The following is a 16,824-nucleotide window of genomic DNA, read 5'->3' as shown; positions in this document are numbered from 1 at the left end:
CTAGCAGCAGCTAGCTTATCTTAGTTTAAACACAAACAGAAATGAGAGTAGAACATCTATCTGTATACTGTATATCTATATCATCTAACTCTCGACAAGAAAGAGAGTAAGGATATAACCTAAAATGTCAAACTATTCCTTTAAAACCAAATGTCCTTTGTTAGGTTAAAAAGTAAAGTTCGTGCTGATTTCAGTGAGGTTTCAGTGCACTATGATAAGTGATGGCAGTAAATAAAGAAATCCTGAAAGGTATAGAGCTCTTACCTAAGTTCCTCAACCTCTCGGATGTAGTTCTGGATTAAAGCCCCGATCTCCTCATTGCCTTCACCTGCAGGTCAAAGACAGGGGGAGGCTCAGGTCACAGAGAGCACTCAACGCAAAAAGGATGCATCAGTGGAAAAAATGAACCCAAAAACAGATTAAAGTAAGACTTATGATGGTAAACTTAAGAGAAACGTGGTGTACATTCAACTTCTACGTACTTGACTTGGTCAGCAGAGTGCTGACTTCATTGGCCAGCAGATGTGTTACACGGGTGTTGAGGTGGTCAATGGTCTCCTGCATGGCCTTTACCCTGAGCCGCAGTGTGTCGTTTTCTCTCTGCAGCATCGCATTCTCCTGATACATGTCGCTGAAGCCCTCTGACCCCTCCTCACATGCTACACGCTTCCCCTGCACAGAAAACAGTCAGCATGAGCAACAACAGTGACCACGACCCTGAACACCAAAAGATTTTTATGATGGAAAAAGACAATATTGGGGCCAAAAGACCTGAAAATCATAACTGTCTCTAAATCCTTACTCTTGCATATACTTGTTGCAGTCCAACCAAACACACAGTGCTATTGTTTAAAATGAGCTGGTCTGTCTGTGGCTCTTCAAGCAGCTATTGTTGTATTCTGAATGATTAACACTGAAAAAATCCTGTTGCGTAAACTTCGAACAGTGAGTCGCTATTTAATCCAGTCATAGCTCGCAGAGCTCATTACCTCCACCAATCCAACACTCCATTACTTCCAGACTCCAGTCACATCACATCCCTTATTACCACATCGAGGTCAGCTCGCAGTCCCTCGTCTAGGCACATATTCACTTCCCTCTAGTAACCGTGGTAACCCCCTTGATCGCATAATAGACTGACAACCCACTAAATGACTGCTCGATTCTTGTAGCCCCGAAGGTCGAAGCTGATGAAAAAGTGGAGACTCTTTGCAGATTTTCTTCATATTTTCTCCCTATTTCTTGTCACATTTTCTCGTATCATTGCCCACTCTGTCTTCTTACTGCATGAAGGCCTGTATCACAGTAGGTAAACAGCGTTACACAGAGAGCATTCAGGGCTACTCAGCACAAGCAGGATCCATTTATCTCTGCCGTACATTGTAAAATGCTGGAATTGCACTGATTAATCTTCGTCATACTCAGTCACTATAGTAAAAGCATAAATGGATGTGTGTCCTCCAGTAAAGACCTTTAATTTGATATAGTAATAAGCTGCTGCTGCAGGCATGGCCTTTACCTCTTACTCACACTCGAATATCATCCTCTCTTACTCCATTAGTGTTTTCTTTTTTTGTTCCTCTGCTCAGCTACTATTCTCAATTTCATCCGTCATGTCACCCCACTTCCCCGTCTCTTACGGCCTCATTGCATCACTTCCACTGACAGCCATGTGTTATCTCTCTTCAGCCTGCCAGCTTTTCATTCCTCATCCCTTCTCGTCTGTCATTCAGCCCCTCTCATCTTTTTCTCTCAGCTTCTCCATGTCTTTATTTTTTCAAACCTTTATTTATATTCCCCCCAACCATGTTTCCCCGCTTTCTCATCACCCATCCATCCCTCCATCTCTCACCGCCTTGTACTCCATCAGTTCCATCTGAAGTCGGGCTATCTCAGCACGCAGAGCGCTGATCTGCTGGCTGGTCTTGTCTTGGTTCACCACCACCTTATTCTTGATGTTGCGGGCACGGTTGGCGTACTTCAGCGTGTTCAGCGTCTCCATGAAGTCGCGGTCTGACGGACTGACACAAGCGATCATCACTGTGCGACTGGAGGGGAAGGAAATCAGAAGTTGTTGTTGTAGAAACTTGTCTTGTTGTTACCATGAGCCTAACAGAAGCCCTGTTGATACTCATTAACAACTCAACAGTGAATTTTGTATGTTTGGGGGTGTGAGGAAACATACTTTCTAAATACTGTCAATAACTAAATAGGGCTCTTGGTTAGTCATTTTGTAAAAGAAGAAATACACCATTATACAAATGTCTTGTTTTATCCAACAAAATCATTTATCAAAATAATGGCTGATATATTTTCAGTCAGTCAACTGTTCTCTCTGAGCTCTACATTGCACCAACACATGACTTTTACTTTATGGAACAAACTTGTTAGGATTTTAAAGGATTTTATTGTGTGTGTGTGTGTGTGTGTGTGTGTGTGTGTGTGTGTGTGTGTGTGTGTGTGTGTGTGTGTGTGTGTGTGTGTGTGTGTGTGTGTGTACCTGTTGCCTCCCAGTGAGTCCTGTAGTAGACGAGTGAGTTTGGAGTCTCTGTAAGGGACGTGTCCTCCCTTTTTGGCCTGGTCTCCTAAAGCACTGATCACATTTCCCAGGGCCAGCTACAACACACACACACACGCACACACACACACACAGTAATCCATCACAAACTTGTATTTAAATACACTCGAGCACAGACAAACAGTAAAAGAACATGCTTTGTTGATGCACGCTTTGTTTACATGTTTTCTATCATGCATTCAGACATTTTCTAGTCTCAGCGTGTCTCACCAGTCCACAGTTGATAGAGATTCCCTCGCGTGCTCTCTCTCCTGTGGCTCCTGTGCGCTTCAGCCTCTCAGAGCCGGCCAAGTCCACAAAGTGAAACTTGGCCATCAGCGTCTCAAACTCTGGCTGCGTGATGGCGCTGGAGTCCACGCCGTTCAACTCCCCGTTCTCTCCTCCTCCGTTCTGCCAGCGGACAGAAAAAAAACAATTGAAAATGAGTTCATGAGCGCTTTACTTAAAAATAGCAATTATTTCATCACCTTTTATGTTACTGTAACTGTTATACCAAATAAATTTTCTTTTATCTTTTCCTCTGTTTTTCTATTATTTTTTCTTCTTTTTTTCAATGTATTCATTATTTTTTAACCTTTCCTGCTAGTGCCTATCCCCCTTCATACCACCTTCCTCGACTAGCTGACAGATTTCCACCTAAAAAGAGGATGATGATGAAATTTTAATAGGATCCACCTCACTGTGGACCAGCCTGTTTTGCTTTTTCTTATTTTACTTCTCTCCATCTTAACACCTCTCCGCTGCCCAAACCCCAGTCTCACCATTTGACCCTGCTGGCACACTCGCATCTGGCAGAGGTGGATGGTGAAGATGGCGTGCGAGCGGGAGCTTTGGGCGTTCATCTGGGTGCTGGCTGTGGTGCGGGACAGAGCACCGAGCTTCAGACACTGCAGCAGCTGCAGCACACACGCACAATATGGAGGACATTTGGTTAGGAAAGAAAGAAAAAGTAGAAGGCTCAGTAACAAAAGCGAATAATCACTGTTGTCACTGAGCTATTTTGTGGGATCACCGCCTACAATCAATTGCTGATTTTTAGCATCAACAGATATTACGAGGGAGGGAAACAACTCATGTGGGTGACTTCAGACTTTCTCCAAACGTTTTTTTCTACATGTCTGCACATTCAAAGTGCTGCCTAATGCAAGATTTTTCTCTTATTTCTTCCCTCTCTATTGATATGTCCTCTCCTTTTCACTCTCAACGTGACTCCTCGTCTCCTTCCAGACTCCGTCACCTCCACTCTTCTATCTCATCCCTCCTGTTTTTGACATTTTCTCTCTTCCCTCCCACAGGAGTACCCATCTGTCTCTTCTTTTCTCTCGGCTGTCTGAATTTTGGGGCATTTTTTGCACAGCTGAGCTCTCCCAACTTTAGCCTTTCTTGTTGTTTTTCTTCTACCTTTCTGCTTCTATTTAACAGTTTGCTCACATCCCTCTCTCTGCTCTGTCACCCATTTGAGAATGAACTGAATAATACCTTAAGTGTCTTCTCTTGCCTGCATTTACTGTAGTCGTCCCCCTAAATCACCACCTGCCACCTCTGTTGACCTCTTTGTCACCAGCTCGTCACGTCTCCACTCGCCGTTATTCCCCCCGTCCTCTTGACCCCATCACATCCTCCTTCATCCGCACCGCCACTGCTGATCTGTTCCCTTTCTTGACAACTATTACTCACTCCACATACCTGGCAACTTCGCAAGAAAGCTACCTTCAAACAGTCTTGCATCAGATACTGCAGGCTGGTATCGTTCACACAACACAGCCTCATGGGTTCAACCAGTCTGGCTTGAAGGCAGCATGTTAGAGCCAAGTCTTTCTTATTATCCTCGACCTATTTCTTGTTTTTGACGGCTGACGACCAGATGGTTCTTGCCAGAATTTTCGGGGTGCTGGGGATCTTTGGCAGCTCCCACGCTCTGCCTCAACCAGTCACCATTCATCAATGTCGTCACAGTTAACCCTTTGCAATGCAGTACCACTCTACATGATCATTTTATGGTTACAGAAAACTTACCAAAGCATTTGCAATCTCTGAATTTTTGGTTCCTTGAAACTGTTGATGCCAAGAACCTAAATCATAAACTCAAGCTAAAAAAGAAGCTCCACTCTTCATATTTCATTTGAGCTTCTGTGTGAAATGTAAGTCAAGTGATCTGAGTGAGAGTGTATTATTAAATGTGCTTTTGTAAGCAAATGGTAAGTTCTGTGCAAGCATAAGTATGAAATATGATATAAGTCAAGCCAAAGCAGTGCAAGAGGTTAAAGAGCGAAAAGACGTGACCTTTATGGCCTTTATAATGTTATAGTAAACTTTTATGACCTTTTGACGAACAAGACTTTCTACTTTAGAATACATAGTTTACAAAAAAGACAGTCAACTCCGACACACACACACACACACTGACCTCCTCCTCAGAGTGCACCAGTCTGGAAGTGACCCCAGTGGTGTAGATGCTGCCACTGGCGTCCTCGTGGATCTTAATGTTGGACTTCCTGTTCCGGCTCTCCGGATCTCTGGATCCGTCAAACAAGTCCAGGACCTCTTCATTGTACAACTGCAAGAAAGCATTCACAATAAAAGTAAGAAAAACACATATGCATCATCACACAGTTCATACACATCCAATTCTACGGCATCAATCGCTTTTTCGTATCGTAATAATAGTCATAATATAACCATTAAACATAATGATTTGCTGTACTCTCTTCTTTTCTGGCAGCTGTGTTTTTTTTTTTTTTTTCTTTACACACAGGTCAAAGGAATGACCTCTCAGAGACCAATGAGGGCCAGGGGCCACAGGGGTCAGCTGAAAGCTCAGCTGTTCCCACCTACTGCCAAACACACACACAAACACACACACATCTGTTTACCATCAACAGTGATAACCTTTTGACCTGAGAAGAAAAAAACGCACATAAACAACACAGAGCAGCGCAGACAGGGCTAAAAAAAAAAAAGGGGAATTACTAATTAAAAAAATGGGATTTTGTATTTCCTAATACAGAATGATCATTAAAGTAATCAAATCACACACCCACATATACAATCATCTGCCTCCAAAGACAATCCAAACACTTACCTCTGGAGGAAATGGTTACTTGTCATATTATCTCATTGCTCCTAAATAAGCATCCCTCCCTCCCTCCCTCCCTCCTATCCCTCGCTCTTATCCATCATCTATCCCGCAGTGATGAAGACTAATGTCAGAGGTAACGGCCTACATTAATCAGGACCAACAAAGCACAAGCAGACACTCCTGCCCATCTGTCATCTGGCTTGTCACTTCCTGCTTGTGGAAGTGGGGGCTGGTCCTCCTCGTCTCCCTGTTTTGTCCCATCTGGAGTTAATTTGGACCAATATCCATCCCAGCACACAAGCGCACACATGCACATCTACGAGCACGAATATCAATACTGCACGTTCAAAATGGGTAAAGAAAGAAGTGTCGCCCACCTCTAGAAACTGGGCGCTGACTTTAAACTCAGGTGGCTGGCTGCCGGCCTCCTGGGCGAGTGTTCTCCTGCTCTGGATTCCCTCAAACAGCTGGTGAACAGCCCGCGGGATGATGCCCTGTTCCTGCTGGCTCAGGTTCACATCGAAGCCCGTCCCCATGGTGTAGGTCTTCCCTGAACCCGTCTGAAACACAGGTCACGTGATCACACTTACCGTTTACTTCAAACATCCTAGATCCCGTATCATCAGTAACCTCTTTTTGCATGCAAGTTAATTTAAATTATATTAACTGTGTGTTGCAGTGAGTGTGTTTTTATGCAGGTGTGGATATATTACAGAATATTCATAGGTGTATACACATGTACAGTCTCTTGCTTTTGACTTTTTATTTAGTTTTTTTCCCCCTCTTTATTATACTTGATGTCATTTTTCCAATAAGTACTAGATACACAGATGGCCAGCCTCTAAAGGATTGCTGTACCGCCCTCCAGATAAATTTCAGTCTAAAAGTCTACGATGAAATGTAAAAACAGCAGGTATAACCACACAATATCTTACAAAATACATACATACAATGCTTAGAAAAGACTCGATACAATAATAGAATAGGTACTAGATTATCATATTGCATGACTGTGACTGTGTGTGATATATAAACACTGTGTCGACGCCCCAATACTAAGCATTTTAATTTGCAAGATTTATTTTGCTCGTCCAAGCTAGATATTAAAAACACATCAACTGACTGTCTTCACTGTGTGTTAAAGATGTGATAATGTTCGCTATCTGTCAAATCGTCCCACTGGTGTAGCATGTGTGTCTCCTGCAGGATTTAGACAAGAACTGGTTTGGTACTCGTGTTGCTTCTTTGTTTTGTTTTCTATTTTTTCTGTTTGTTTTTTCCTTTTGTTCCTCTCTCTCCTTTTTGCTTTGTTGTCATTATGCTAAGATGGTAGATGGAGTGTAACCTTGAGCATTTTAATAAAAAAAAAAAAAGATTAAAAGATTAAAATGCAAACACACAGTCACGAAGCATTTGCAAACATAATTGTGAATATATTAAAATCTAAGGTCATATTAATAAAGGGATAAATAACCACAAAAGCTATGAAACTCTTTTTATTTATAAATTAATGTGAAAATAACTAATGTTGAGATCCAAGCCTCAGTGTCATACCTGACCATACGCGAACACGGTAGCATTGTAGCCCTCGAAGCAGCCCTCTATCAGCTTGTACACACAGGCCTGGTAGATGTGCTGCTGCTCTGAGTCGATGTCAAACACAAAGTCATAGGTGAAGGCCTTGTCCTTTCCCAGGAGGACCTGTGGTTCTCCTGGTGTGACCAGCGTGCACACATGGCAACCCTCTATCTTCTCCTTGGCCATCTGAGGACGAATCCTGAGGGAAGAGAAGACAAGGAGAGACAGTCAACAAATGGATAATAAGATTAGAACTAAAAAAGTGCACTCAGAAGATTTCAGATCTCTTCTACACATGACCATAACCTTCCCTAAACTCCAACCCAAACTGTGGTGGGCACTAATACAGGAAACACTCACTTAGAGCCAAGATGGCGGTAAAGATAACAGTACCGGGGATTTATTTGTGTCGTGTTGTGCATAACTTAAGTTAATCATAACATATTGAGCACAGAATCAATTTACAGATTCCAGTTCAAAAATAGGCCAGGTCTTTCTATGGATGCCTAATTTGTGGCCTGCAACAGACTAAGTGAGGCTTGTTTGTTTCCCAGCCGATTGTAAGAAATGTCAGTCACTTGCGGCCCCTGACCGGCCAGTTAAGAGGAGTGAGGAGTCAGCAGTCGATGTCGGTATGAAACTTTCAATAAAACAGGTTTTGTAAAATTTGAGAATCACCGCAACTGTACTGTCGTTCAGCACACAGGCATAAATGTGACCAAAAAATATAAAAATATAAAATATCGCTCCAGTGTCATGCAGACAGACAGTATATACACAGTAACACAAACCATGAACACATATACAAACAGAAACAAGCACGACTAAACTATAATAATATAATGATTATACCGTCAAAAATCCAAAAAGGTTATATGGTGATCATGCAAAAAATGTGCCTGAAATGGTTTTAATGTTTTTATGCCCTGTGCAAGTCAAGCATGGCAAAGTGATCCACACACTAGACATGCTCTGCTCTGACCTCAGGAACAAGAAACAGTGAGAATATGAGACCACATCATGATTGTTAACAGGAAGACGTCCACATCGAGACCACGAGTGAAAAATATTAATCTATTCAAGAAAAATTACCATATGCTTTATTAGAGTAGACATTTAATTAAAAGACGGCTCTGGCAAGATAAACCCAAACTAAGTGGTATTCAGTTTTCTACTGTTTCTGGGATAATGACATTAAAGACATTTTCATGAATCTGTTTCCACTGGAATCCAATGTAATGTTTGTGAAACCGAGCACATGTTTTAAGTGTAAAGTGTTCCTATAAACCTCGGTGGTCACTGTTCAGACAACACCTGTGCCTTACACCAGAGCCAATGTTTTATGACTTTCATTTTATACAAGGACTACTCCAACAATGTAGCACTGTGCTCCTCTGACACTGTCGGACTCACAGTTTAACAAAAGGGATCAGAATCGAAGCAGCAACACAAGAGGTATCATCTTTTTTACTCTGTGTTTTACTCCTTTTTTTTTTTTTTTAAGAACCTGGCGGCTACATTACCCACAATGCTACTCGATTCGATTCACTCGATCGATCATAATGTGGCCTCAAGCCACTCAAACAGACTTTGATGTGCAAAATATGTGCAGTTTCCTTTTAGAAGAGGCCTGTTGGAGCAGACGACTTAGACAAACTTTAAATTCATATGATTTTCCTTCTTTATTTGGCCACCTTATAAGACGTTGATGGAACAAATGAAATTTAAAAAAAAATGTGTACGAGTGGGAAGAGCAGAATGTATATATTTCAAGGTGCTAGAAGATCTACTATAAACTACTTTTATATGAGTGCTATAATATTCCTACATTTATTACAGAAACCATGTTCACTCTTTCATATCAAAGCTCAGCCGTGTCAAACCCTGGTCAGCAGCACGGTCATATAACGTGTGTTCACCCATGTTAACTTAAACACAGCTTTATCCAAGAGGGGCATTAAAATGAACCACCACTCTGATTGACTGGTAGAGGGAGATGGGTCAGACTTGATCAAATCTGTGTCCTGTTACGCAAAAAAGACAAACAAGACGTTCACACAACTTTCCACTGTGGAACGAAACAGAAATCTGTAACAGGAGAACCCCGAGGCACACAGTCAACAACAGCACACTTGTTTGTGCTGCTGATTTAGAAGGAAAGAGATAGTGGTATAGAAAATGATATCGGGCAGAAAAAGCACAGTTCTAAGAAAAGTTAGTCCAAGGCCACTGATGATAAGTCAGACTTTGGCTGATAAGTCATTATTACATCAGCTGTTAATCCTGCTGCTCAGGACTCAAGAGTCCTGCAGTGCTTTCCATCCTGACAGGTAGTTCACTGCAGTTAATTGCTTTTACCTGACATCCCAGTTGTAAAATAATCCCTGATTAAATGAGTCCAAAGAGAAGCAGCCACTGCGCCTTAACATCTTTGAACGCAGTGATAGAATGAGGGCTGAGCATTTAAATGTAAAATCATTTTAATATGTTTGCCAGCAGAGCAGCAGAAAGTCTCTTTTTACATGCTTGCGCCATTAATTGTGAAGAAGCGCATTGTGGAGAATACTGAGGGTATAATGTTGTTGCAATGTTCATAAAACAGAAGATCTGTCACACGGCACGCTGTTAATCTTGGGCTTTCAGAGGTACAATGTGGACACAGTGGGGAGGTAATCACTTTAAGCTGCGGAAAAAGCCATGAGGCAGCAGTATCGGAGCACTGGGTCCACCTCTCCACATGCTAAACACCCCCCCCCCCCCTGAGTTCAATCTTCAGGGGATGCAAATCAACTCCCCCGCACACTGAGCCTGCACCCTATGGGATGCTTCAACAAAGGCTCACACACATATATATATATACTGTATACAGGCATAAAAAAGCAAGAGAAATCCCCAACCACATGCAGCTGCTGTAGGGATTGTGGGCACATCACAAAGACACACACAGCCACTCCAGAAACAAATACTGTACACACAACCTACTGTGCTATCTTCAGTTCACACATGGTTCCTCTCAAGCATGCATTAGGAACCACACCCACCGCTAACACTCACAATAATCCTTTCACCGCACGTTGTTATGGCGCTGCACAAACACACACACACACACAGCTGACAACAGCATTTTTTTGGCCCTCTTTCAGGCCTTGAGGCGTCACTGCAGAGGGTCTTCCAGGAAGGAATTAAAGACATTAGAGCAGCCCAATTCAGCGGCAGCAAACTAACCCCCCGTCCACCTTATGATAGAACATAGAAAGCAGCTTGCAGACAGATGAGTCCCTTTTATTACTGGAGGTGACCTTGACACCGAGGTTAATGTATCTAAAACCACAGATCCCATATGAGTGCTGTTTGAGCCAATTATTAACGTGAAGTGGGTATGACAGAGGAGGAGTGCACTGCACAAGACGAATGGTGTGTGTGTGTGTGTGTGTGTGTGTGTGTGTGTGTGTGTGTGTGTGTGTGTGTGTGTGTGCTGCAGCTGAATCATAAAAGGGCTGGAGGTCCTTCGTCTCTCCTTTTCTTTCTGTTTACACTCAATTCTATCAATCTGTTGTGTCCAATATTTATAGGTCACAAGTGTCAGGTATAACACTTGACATTTGAAAGAAAGAAAGATGTATACAGTATGTGGACTACAGTATGGGTTGGAAATTGTTTAAATATAGACATGAGAAATTTTTAAGTATCACATTCATCTACTCGGGATCACACATTTTGCAATCGTCAGTCTTTCCTCCATTTCAATGATTAACTTTTCATCATCACTTACAGTTAAAAAAGAACATCGCAGCAATACTTTCTAAATTTCGACTTGGCGTGTTTCCTGCAGACAGTAAGTGCTTTCCTGTTTCTGCTTCGCCTCGTCTCACATTGACCACTGACTGACTTACTGAGCAGCCACGGCAGGGTTTGTCTCTGCTGTTGAATCTTCTGACACTTTGGTCATTGCCAATTCATGATTTCTACAGAGGCCGAAACAGCAGTTAGGTTAATATTTTGTCTTTTGTCTTTCAAGCCTTCCAGACTGTGAAATACAAGGTAATTTTGTGGGTTTGAACTTTGCTCTGATGAGAAAGCTGCAGCTATTTTTGGTTCATTTTTAGCCATGGCTCTAGGGTGACAATGACTGTGGGCCAACTTGTCCACCAGACTGAAATATGTCAATAATTACTGGAGAAATAAAACGGTATGAAACAAACCTCACAACTATGAGAATAATTGTCGGCTGTTGCCATATAGCATGACAAAATACATGTCAAGATTTGATGCTCTACATGCCTCTTCGCCATTATCACAAGGGAGAAAAACATTCACAAGACAAGTATGGCTGAATTAAAGAAAGTCGTCACAAGCTCTGAATCAAATGAGAACACACACACACACACACACACACACACACACAAACACAAAGAGACACAAAAACAATAATGACAGCCTGTCTGTGATCCACAGGGACAAGAAATGGAACAGCTATAAATAATCAATTCACACAGACACACAGACACACACACACATAAGCACACCATGGCTCAGCTGGCTGAACATTTAAGCCAGCCGCACCAACAAAGGGTGGGATCCATAACATTGATCGCCACAGCACACATGACACACACACACACACACACAGATCATACACAGAGGCGAAAAGACGTTTAGCAGCTAAAAATAACCCATAATGTCACGATTAAATGTGTGCATGAGACAGAGGGGAAAGGGAGAAACACAGAGAAGCAGATTGTTGATCCCTGATGCAGCAAATTAAGGCGTCTATCTCTTCTCATCTCTGCACACTAATAGGAAAACGGTTTAAATACCCAAGGGAGTAACCAGAGTCCCTGATAGGAGCAACACACACACACACACACACTCACACACACTCACACACACTCACACACACTCACACACACACACACTCACACACCTGTATTCCTCTCTTTTTTGTAACGTTTTTCTGATTCTTTTAACACAGATGAACGTACAGGTACAAACAATGCATTTACACTTGTTTACCCCAATCTTTCGTCAGAGGCCTTAAATCTAGTTCTGTCAAACACACACACACACACACACACACACACACACACATCAGAAACTCATTATCCACAAGCTCAGAGGGAATTCATTTATTATAATAATTATCAAACACAACAGTGCTAATTAGGGCCAGACTCATAAAAAAACTGAAACAAACAAACATGTACACATGCACGGTGTACGTACACAGTGTAATTGCCATATCAATCCCTGATAGCAGCAAAAGTTATTGATGCGTGACTTGAGAGTGAAGTAATCAGCATCATGAGGGCGGCAGCGGACCTCTCAGAATACTGAACACAGTCCTCAAGACCTTTCTGACATTTACAGCTTCCTTCCTCAGATTCCAGCTTTTGAAAATGTAAAAAAAAAAACCTCATCCGGCAAATAAACAAGCAGATTTACATCAGAGAGTTGAATGGGGAGAGCATCACAGTCCAAAAAGAACCAGTGCCTATGAAATTTAACCCACCAGCATGTAATGTATCGGATCTGCACTGTAAAACAAGAATTTTAATAATTAAGTGTATTTCATATTTCATATATTTCTCTCCAGATTATCTCCTACAGATTCTACAGATCTCTTGCCACACTGTAAAAAAGCAGTTTCTAATATTCACAATTCACAATATTTTCACTATGGACACACTCAAACACACGTACGTACGTACACACACACACTGGATGCTAACAGAAACAGAAAGTCTTAGTCTTGTTCCCAGTTTGTTTCCCTTGGCTGGCATACTTATGGAGGGTCTGGTTTCCTTGGGAACTGCACACACAGCTCAGGGACTCCTAATGTGTAATGAGCATATGTTTGTGTTTACACCGGTGAAATATCACTGTATTCTAGTGGCGTGCAAATCACAAAATTACAAAATGCTAATATCCCATCATGTGCCAGTTATTCAGTAATCCTCACCTGAAACTCCACTGTTGACCTGCTGTCCAGAAAATAGTCAGGACCGAATGCCAAGTCTGTTACCAACAGGCCCAGAGCATCAATAAAATCAGGCTGCCAATGACAGCGAGTGCCAGTAATGCCGCTATGTGTGTGTGTGCACTATTGTATATGTGTGTGTGGTCATGCTCACTCAACCTTCACAGAACAGGCCGGTGATAGCCAAAGAGCTCATTTCCCTAATGTAAACACTTCAGTATATACACACACACACACACACACGCAGAGGGACAGAGTTAATCGTATTCTCTTGAGCTGTGAGTGTTTCAGAGCGCTGTTGTCTCTCCTCTGGCACAGAGCCAGCGGAGGAAGCCACCGGATCGTTGTGTTCGTGCTTCCCTGAACACTCTTGTCCATCTATCAGAGGACAACATCGACTCTCAGGTTTCTCAATCAGGGATTATTCCATCAGTGCCCCTCTCACTTTCCCTGTTATTTGTTATCTTTTTAGCTTCATCACTGAGCAGGAAACTGTCATTTAGCTCCTCTTTTGTCTCTTGTCCTCATCCTCGCACCTCTGCCTGTTTTGTAGCCTTCCCTCACTTTGTTGCCAGTGAAAACAGACCATCAGGACAAAAGCTTGAATGGCAGAGGCAGCAAAGGGGCCTGTTCCATTTCCTTTTTCTCCTGATAACAGCAGAGGCTAAACGCTAATGTGGACTTTTCCTCGCCGCCTCACTTCCTCTCCCTCCAGCTCTCTTTCTTTCTATTGATCAAATATCGCCTTCATGATGGAAAAACACATCTGAAATCATTCGGCGTGAGACACAGCGCATTGTGTCTGCTCCCTAACAACTGTTTTGAATGCAAACACACAGGTCTCCCCCTCCTCCAGTCACACAGCAGATCCAATAACTGTTGACACACGACTCAACAGTCAGTGTGCCATCCAGAAAAAGTTGCGCTGACAGGTAGAAAATTAAAGCTCCACAGGTGACTCACTGTGCTGTAAAGACACTGATCAGTGGTAAAGAATGGAAGATGCGGTGCAAAAACCAAGCTAACACAGAAAAGCCTGTGTAAGGAGGCTGTAAATGAGAATTGATTTTGTGTTTTTTAGGATCAGGTTTTCTGAGGTCGGGGCAAGTTGATCTCAGATCAGTGTCCCAAGATCCTCTCATTCACGAGGATCAAACTGTCCTGATTGATGAGGACAACAGGCACATCTTCTTCTTTCCACATAATTTACTCCTCATGTCTCATATGGGTGAGTGAAGCAGACGAATGCAATCAAGCTGAACTCTATGGTGACAGGGGTAAAGAGAGAAAAGATTGATTTACCAAAGTCAAATGCAGTAAAGAAATTACAGTTACACTAATCATTTTTATTTTTCATATTCATATAAATTACTATGTGTAATATGGAAAGAGTGATTTGTATAATAATTATCACCCATCTCTTATCATTTTTTGTTTTTTTACTGCCCAAAACTGTTTTGGTTCAGTCTGGAAAGTTTAGAAGTGCAAAGGCAGCTCTTTTCAGTTAAAAAAAGCTCTGATAAACCCTCTGTACACTACCTGCTCCGCTCCAAACAACACACAGACAAGGTTAGCGACTAGCTGGTGAGGATACGCATCATTTAGCAGCTAAAGAGACACATATTTCCCTCAGGAGTTGGTGGAGACCAAAATAGAGGTAAAAGAACAGCAAATACTGGACTTACATTTGCCAAAAAACACCAAATGAAGGTTAATGTTGCTCTGTAACTGAAAATAAGAAACTGTTTGCTAATGCATTCACATCATGGAATATGGTATGTTTCCTCATCAGTATCTCATAACCAAACACTGCCCCGTGCAGATGCCCTGACATAGTAGGAGGTGGTGAGACTTAATATCCCTCTGTTGTCATCCCGCTCATTAATAACCACTCAGCAGAGAGTCTGTCATTGCATCCTTTCTTCTACTCTCTGCTTCTCTCATACACACCTCATTTCCTTTGTATGGTTAGTGTTGGTTTAGACAAGGCGCTCTTGCTCTGAACCAGCAGTGTCCATTACACAATATTGTCTAACAGCCCAATATTGGTGCAGAACGTCTAAAGTGGAGGAAGGTTCACAGGCAGAAGGAATCCATGTTCTTTTTATATTCATCATTAAATAAATGGACGCCACCCTCGTGTATTTATGCCATTAAGCCATTCAGATTGAGAACACTTTCACATTTCCACAATAACCTTTGAGAAAATGTTGCGACACACTGCACTACAGGTCAAAGCAATCATTAATTATTTCTCCAAAGTACATTAACTGCATTGAAAGGTGTTGCCCTCTAATTCTGAGCATGTCCGTGCCTGTCAGTGGTGGCTGAGAGGGTTTTCTAAACTGCTTCAGGGTGCATTTCTGCTGATTTCTCCACGCCATGGCCCCACCACACTATCAGCTGCCAGGGTGTTGGCTCCACATACACATCACTGGCGTGATTTCTTGTAAACCCAATGGGCACTTTGCCATTAAAATAATGCACACACACTTACAGGAATGGCCTTCATTTATCAAACGAGTCCATCAAAGTGATCTTAAAATGAACATGAATATAAAATTGTTTCTTGAACTGCTGCCAAACTCAAAGCAGTGCATATTCATAAGCATGCAATATACATTATGCCCAATGAAATACAACTACCAATGACCAAGAAACAATGCTGAAGTCACAGTCATAGCGCACTCAGTAAAATCCTGTTAAATATCACCAGGTCAGTCATCATCATCTTACTCAAAGTTTCTCTTATTTCACTTCTGTTCCAACCACTGAGACACAATGAGAAAGATCACAAGTTATATGTTTACAACCTAATAAATACCAAATACAAGCGACACCTGAAATAAACCCATACAGCCACAGACGTGTAGCGCTGTTCACTGTGCAGAACTGCCTTTCCCTTTCTGAAAGAGATTAACCTCGTGCAACCAGCCCAACAGAGATTACATAAACAGTGTCTCCATCTGGTTCTGTTCTGTTTGCTTTCCTTGTACCATACCTCCGATTAGTGCTTTGTCATTGTCTGGTTCAGATTAGGATTAACGCAACTGACAGAGCAGTGTGTGTGTGTGTGTGTGTGTGTGTGTGTGTATACCACAGACAGAGATATGCACAGCATTTTCATGTATGAGAATCTATTTTTTTCTATATTTTTCCTCACTGACAGAGACAACTACAGATTATGATAGGAAAATGTCTGTATGACAAGCATTCATTAAAAAAAGGATGTGAAGTTGCAATGTCTTAAAAGAATTTAAGTCCCACATTGGAAAAAAGAAACTAAAAAAACAATCAGTGTCATTTCCAAGGTTGAGGGAGATAGGACTATTAATACATCTTAATGAACTAAACATGTGTGTTTTCTCTTTTTGACTTGCCGTGACAAACCCAGCTGTGCTCTTATCACTGTGAATGTGAGCAAGTCCAGGTCATGTTCTCATAACAACCAGGACCAGATAACTCAGACACAAGATAGAAGACACAGAAGAAGTGTACAAATGCCCTACCAGAAAACACTAGCACAAAAATACAGAAATAGTCATTTGACTACTGTCTTTTCTTGTTCGTGTAACACTTGCAGTAACATTTCTTACTGGAAATGAAAATCCA

At 41.9% G+C, this 16,824-nt stretch overlaps 1 protein-coding gene across 1 annotated transcript in view; it reads right to left on the bottom strand.

Moving 5' to 3' along the window:
• The window catches only part of kif21b (kinesin family member 21B), a 55,224-nt gene that overhangs the window by 24,566 nt on the left and 13,834 nt on the right, over positions 1 to 16,824 (bottom strand). Inside the window, exons 2-10 of the mRNA XM_070840130.1 lie at positions 7,212 to 7,434; positions 6,035 to 6,217; positions 4,986 to 5,135; positions 3,340 to 3,474; positions 2,789 to 2,968; positions 2,501 to 2,616; positions 1,853 to 2,048; positions 483 to 672; positions 265 to 328 (exon numbers count right to left, since the gene is read on the bottom strand). Of these exons, the coding sequence (XP_070696231.1) occupies positions 265 to 328; positions 483 to 672; positions 1,853 to 2,048; positions 2,501 to 2,616; positions 2,789 to 2,968; positions 3,340 to 3,474; positions 4,986 to 5,135; positions 6,035 to 6,217; positions 7,212 to 7,434 (1,437 nt within the window). The remainder of the gene's footprint in view (positions 1 to 264; positions 329 to 482; positions 673 to 1,852; positions 2,049 to 2,500; positions 2,617 to 2,788; positions 2,969 to 3,339; positions 3,475 to 4,985; positions 5,136 to 6,034; positions 6,218 to 7,211; positions 7,435 to 16,824) is intronic.

This window comes from Pempheris klunzingeri, chromosome 2 (assembly GCF_042242105.1).
Source record: "Pempheris klunzingeri isolate RE-2024b chromosome 2, fPemKlu1.hap1, whole genome shotgun sequence".
NCBI lineage: Eukaryota > Metazoa > Chordata > Actinopteri > Acropomatiformes > Pempheridae > Pempheris > Pempheris klunzingeri.
Note: the sequence above shows the minus strand (reverse complement) of the source record. Positions and strands in the feature narration are given on the sequence as shown.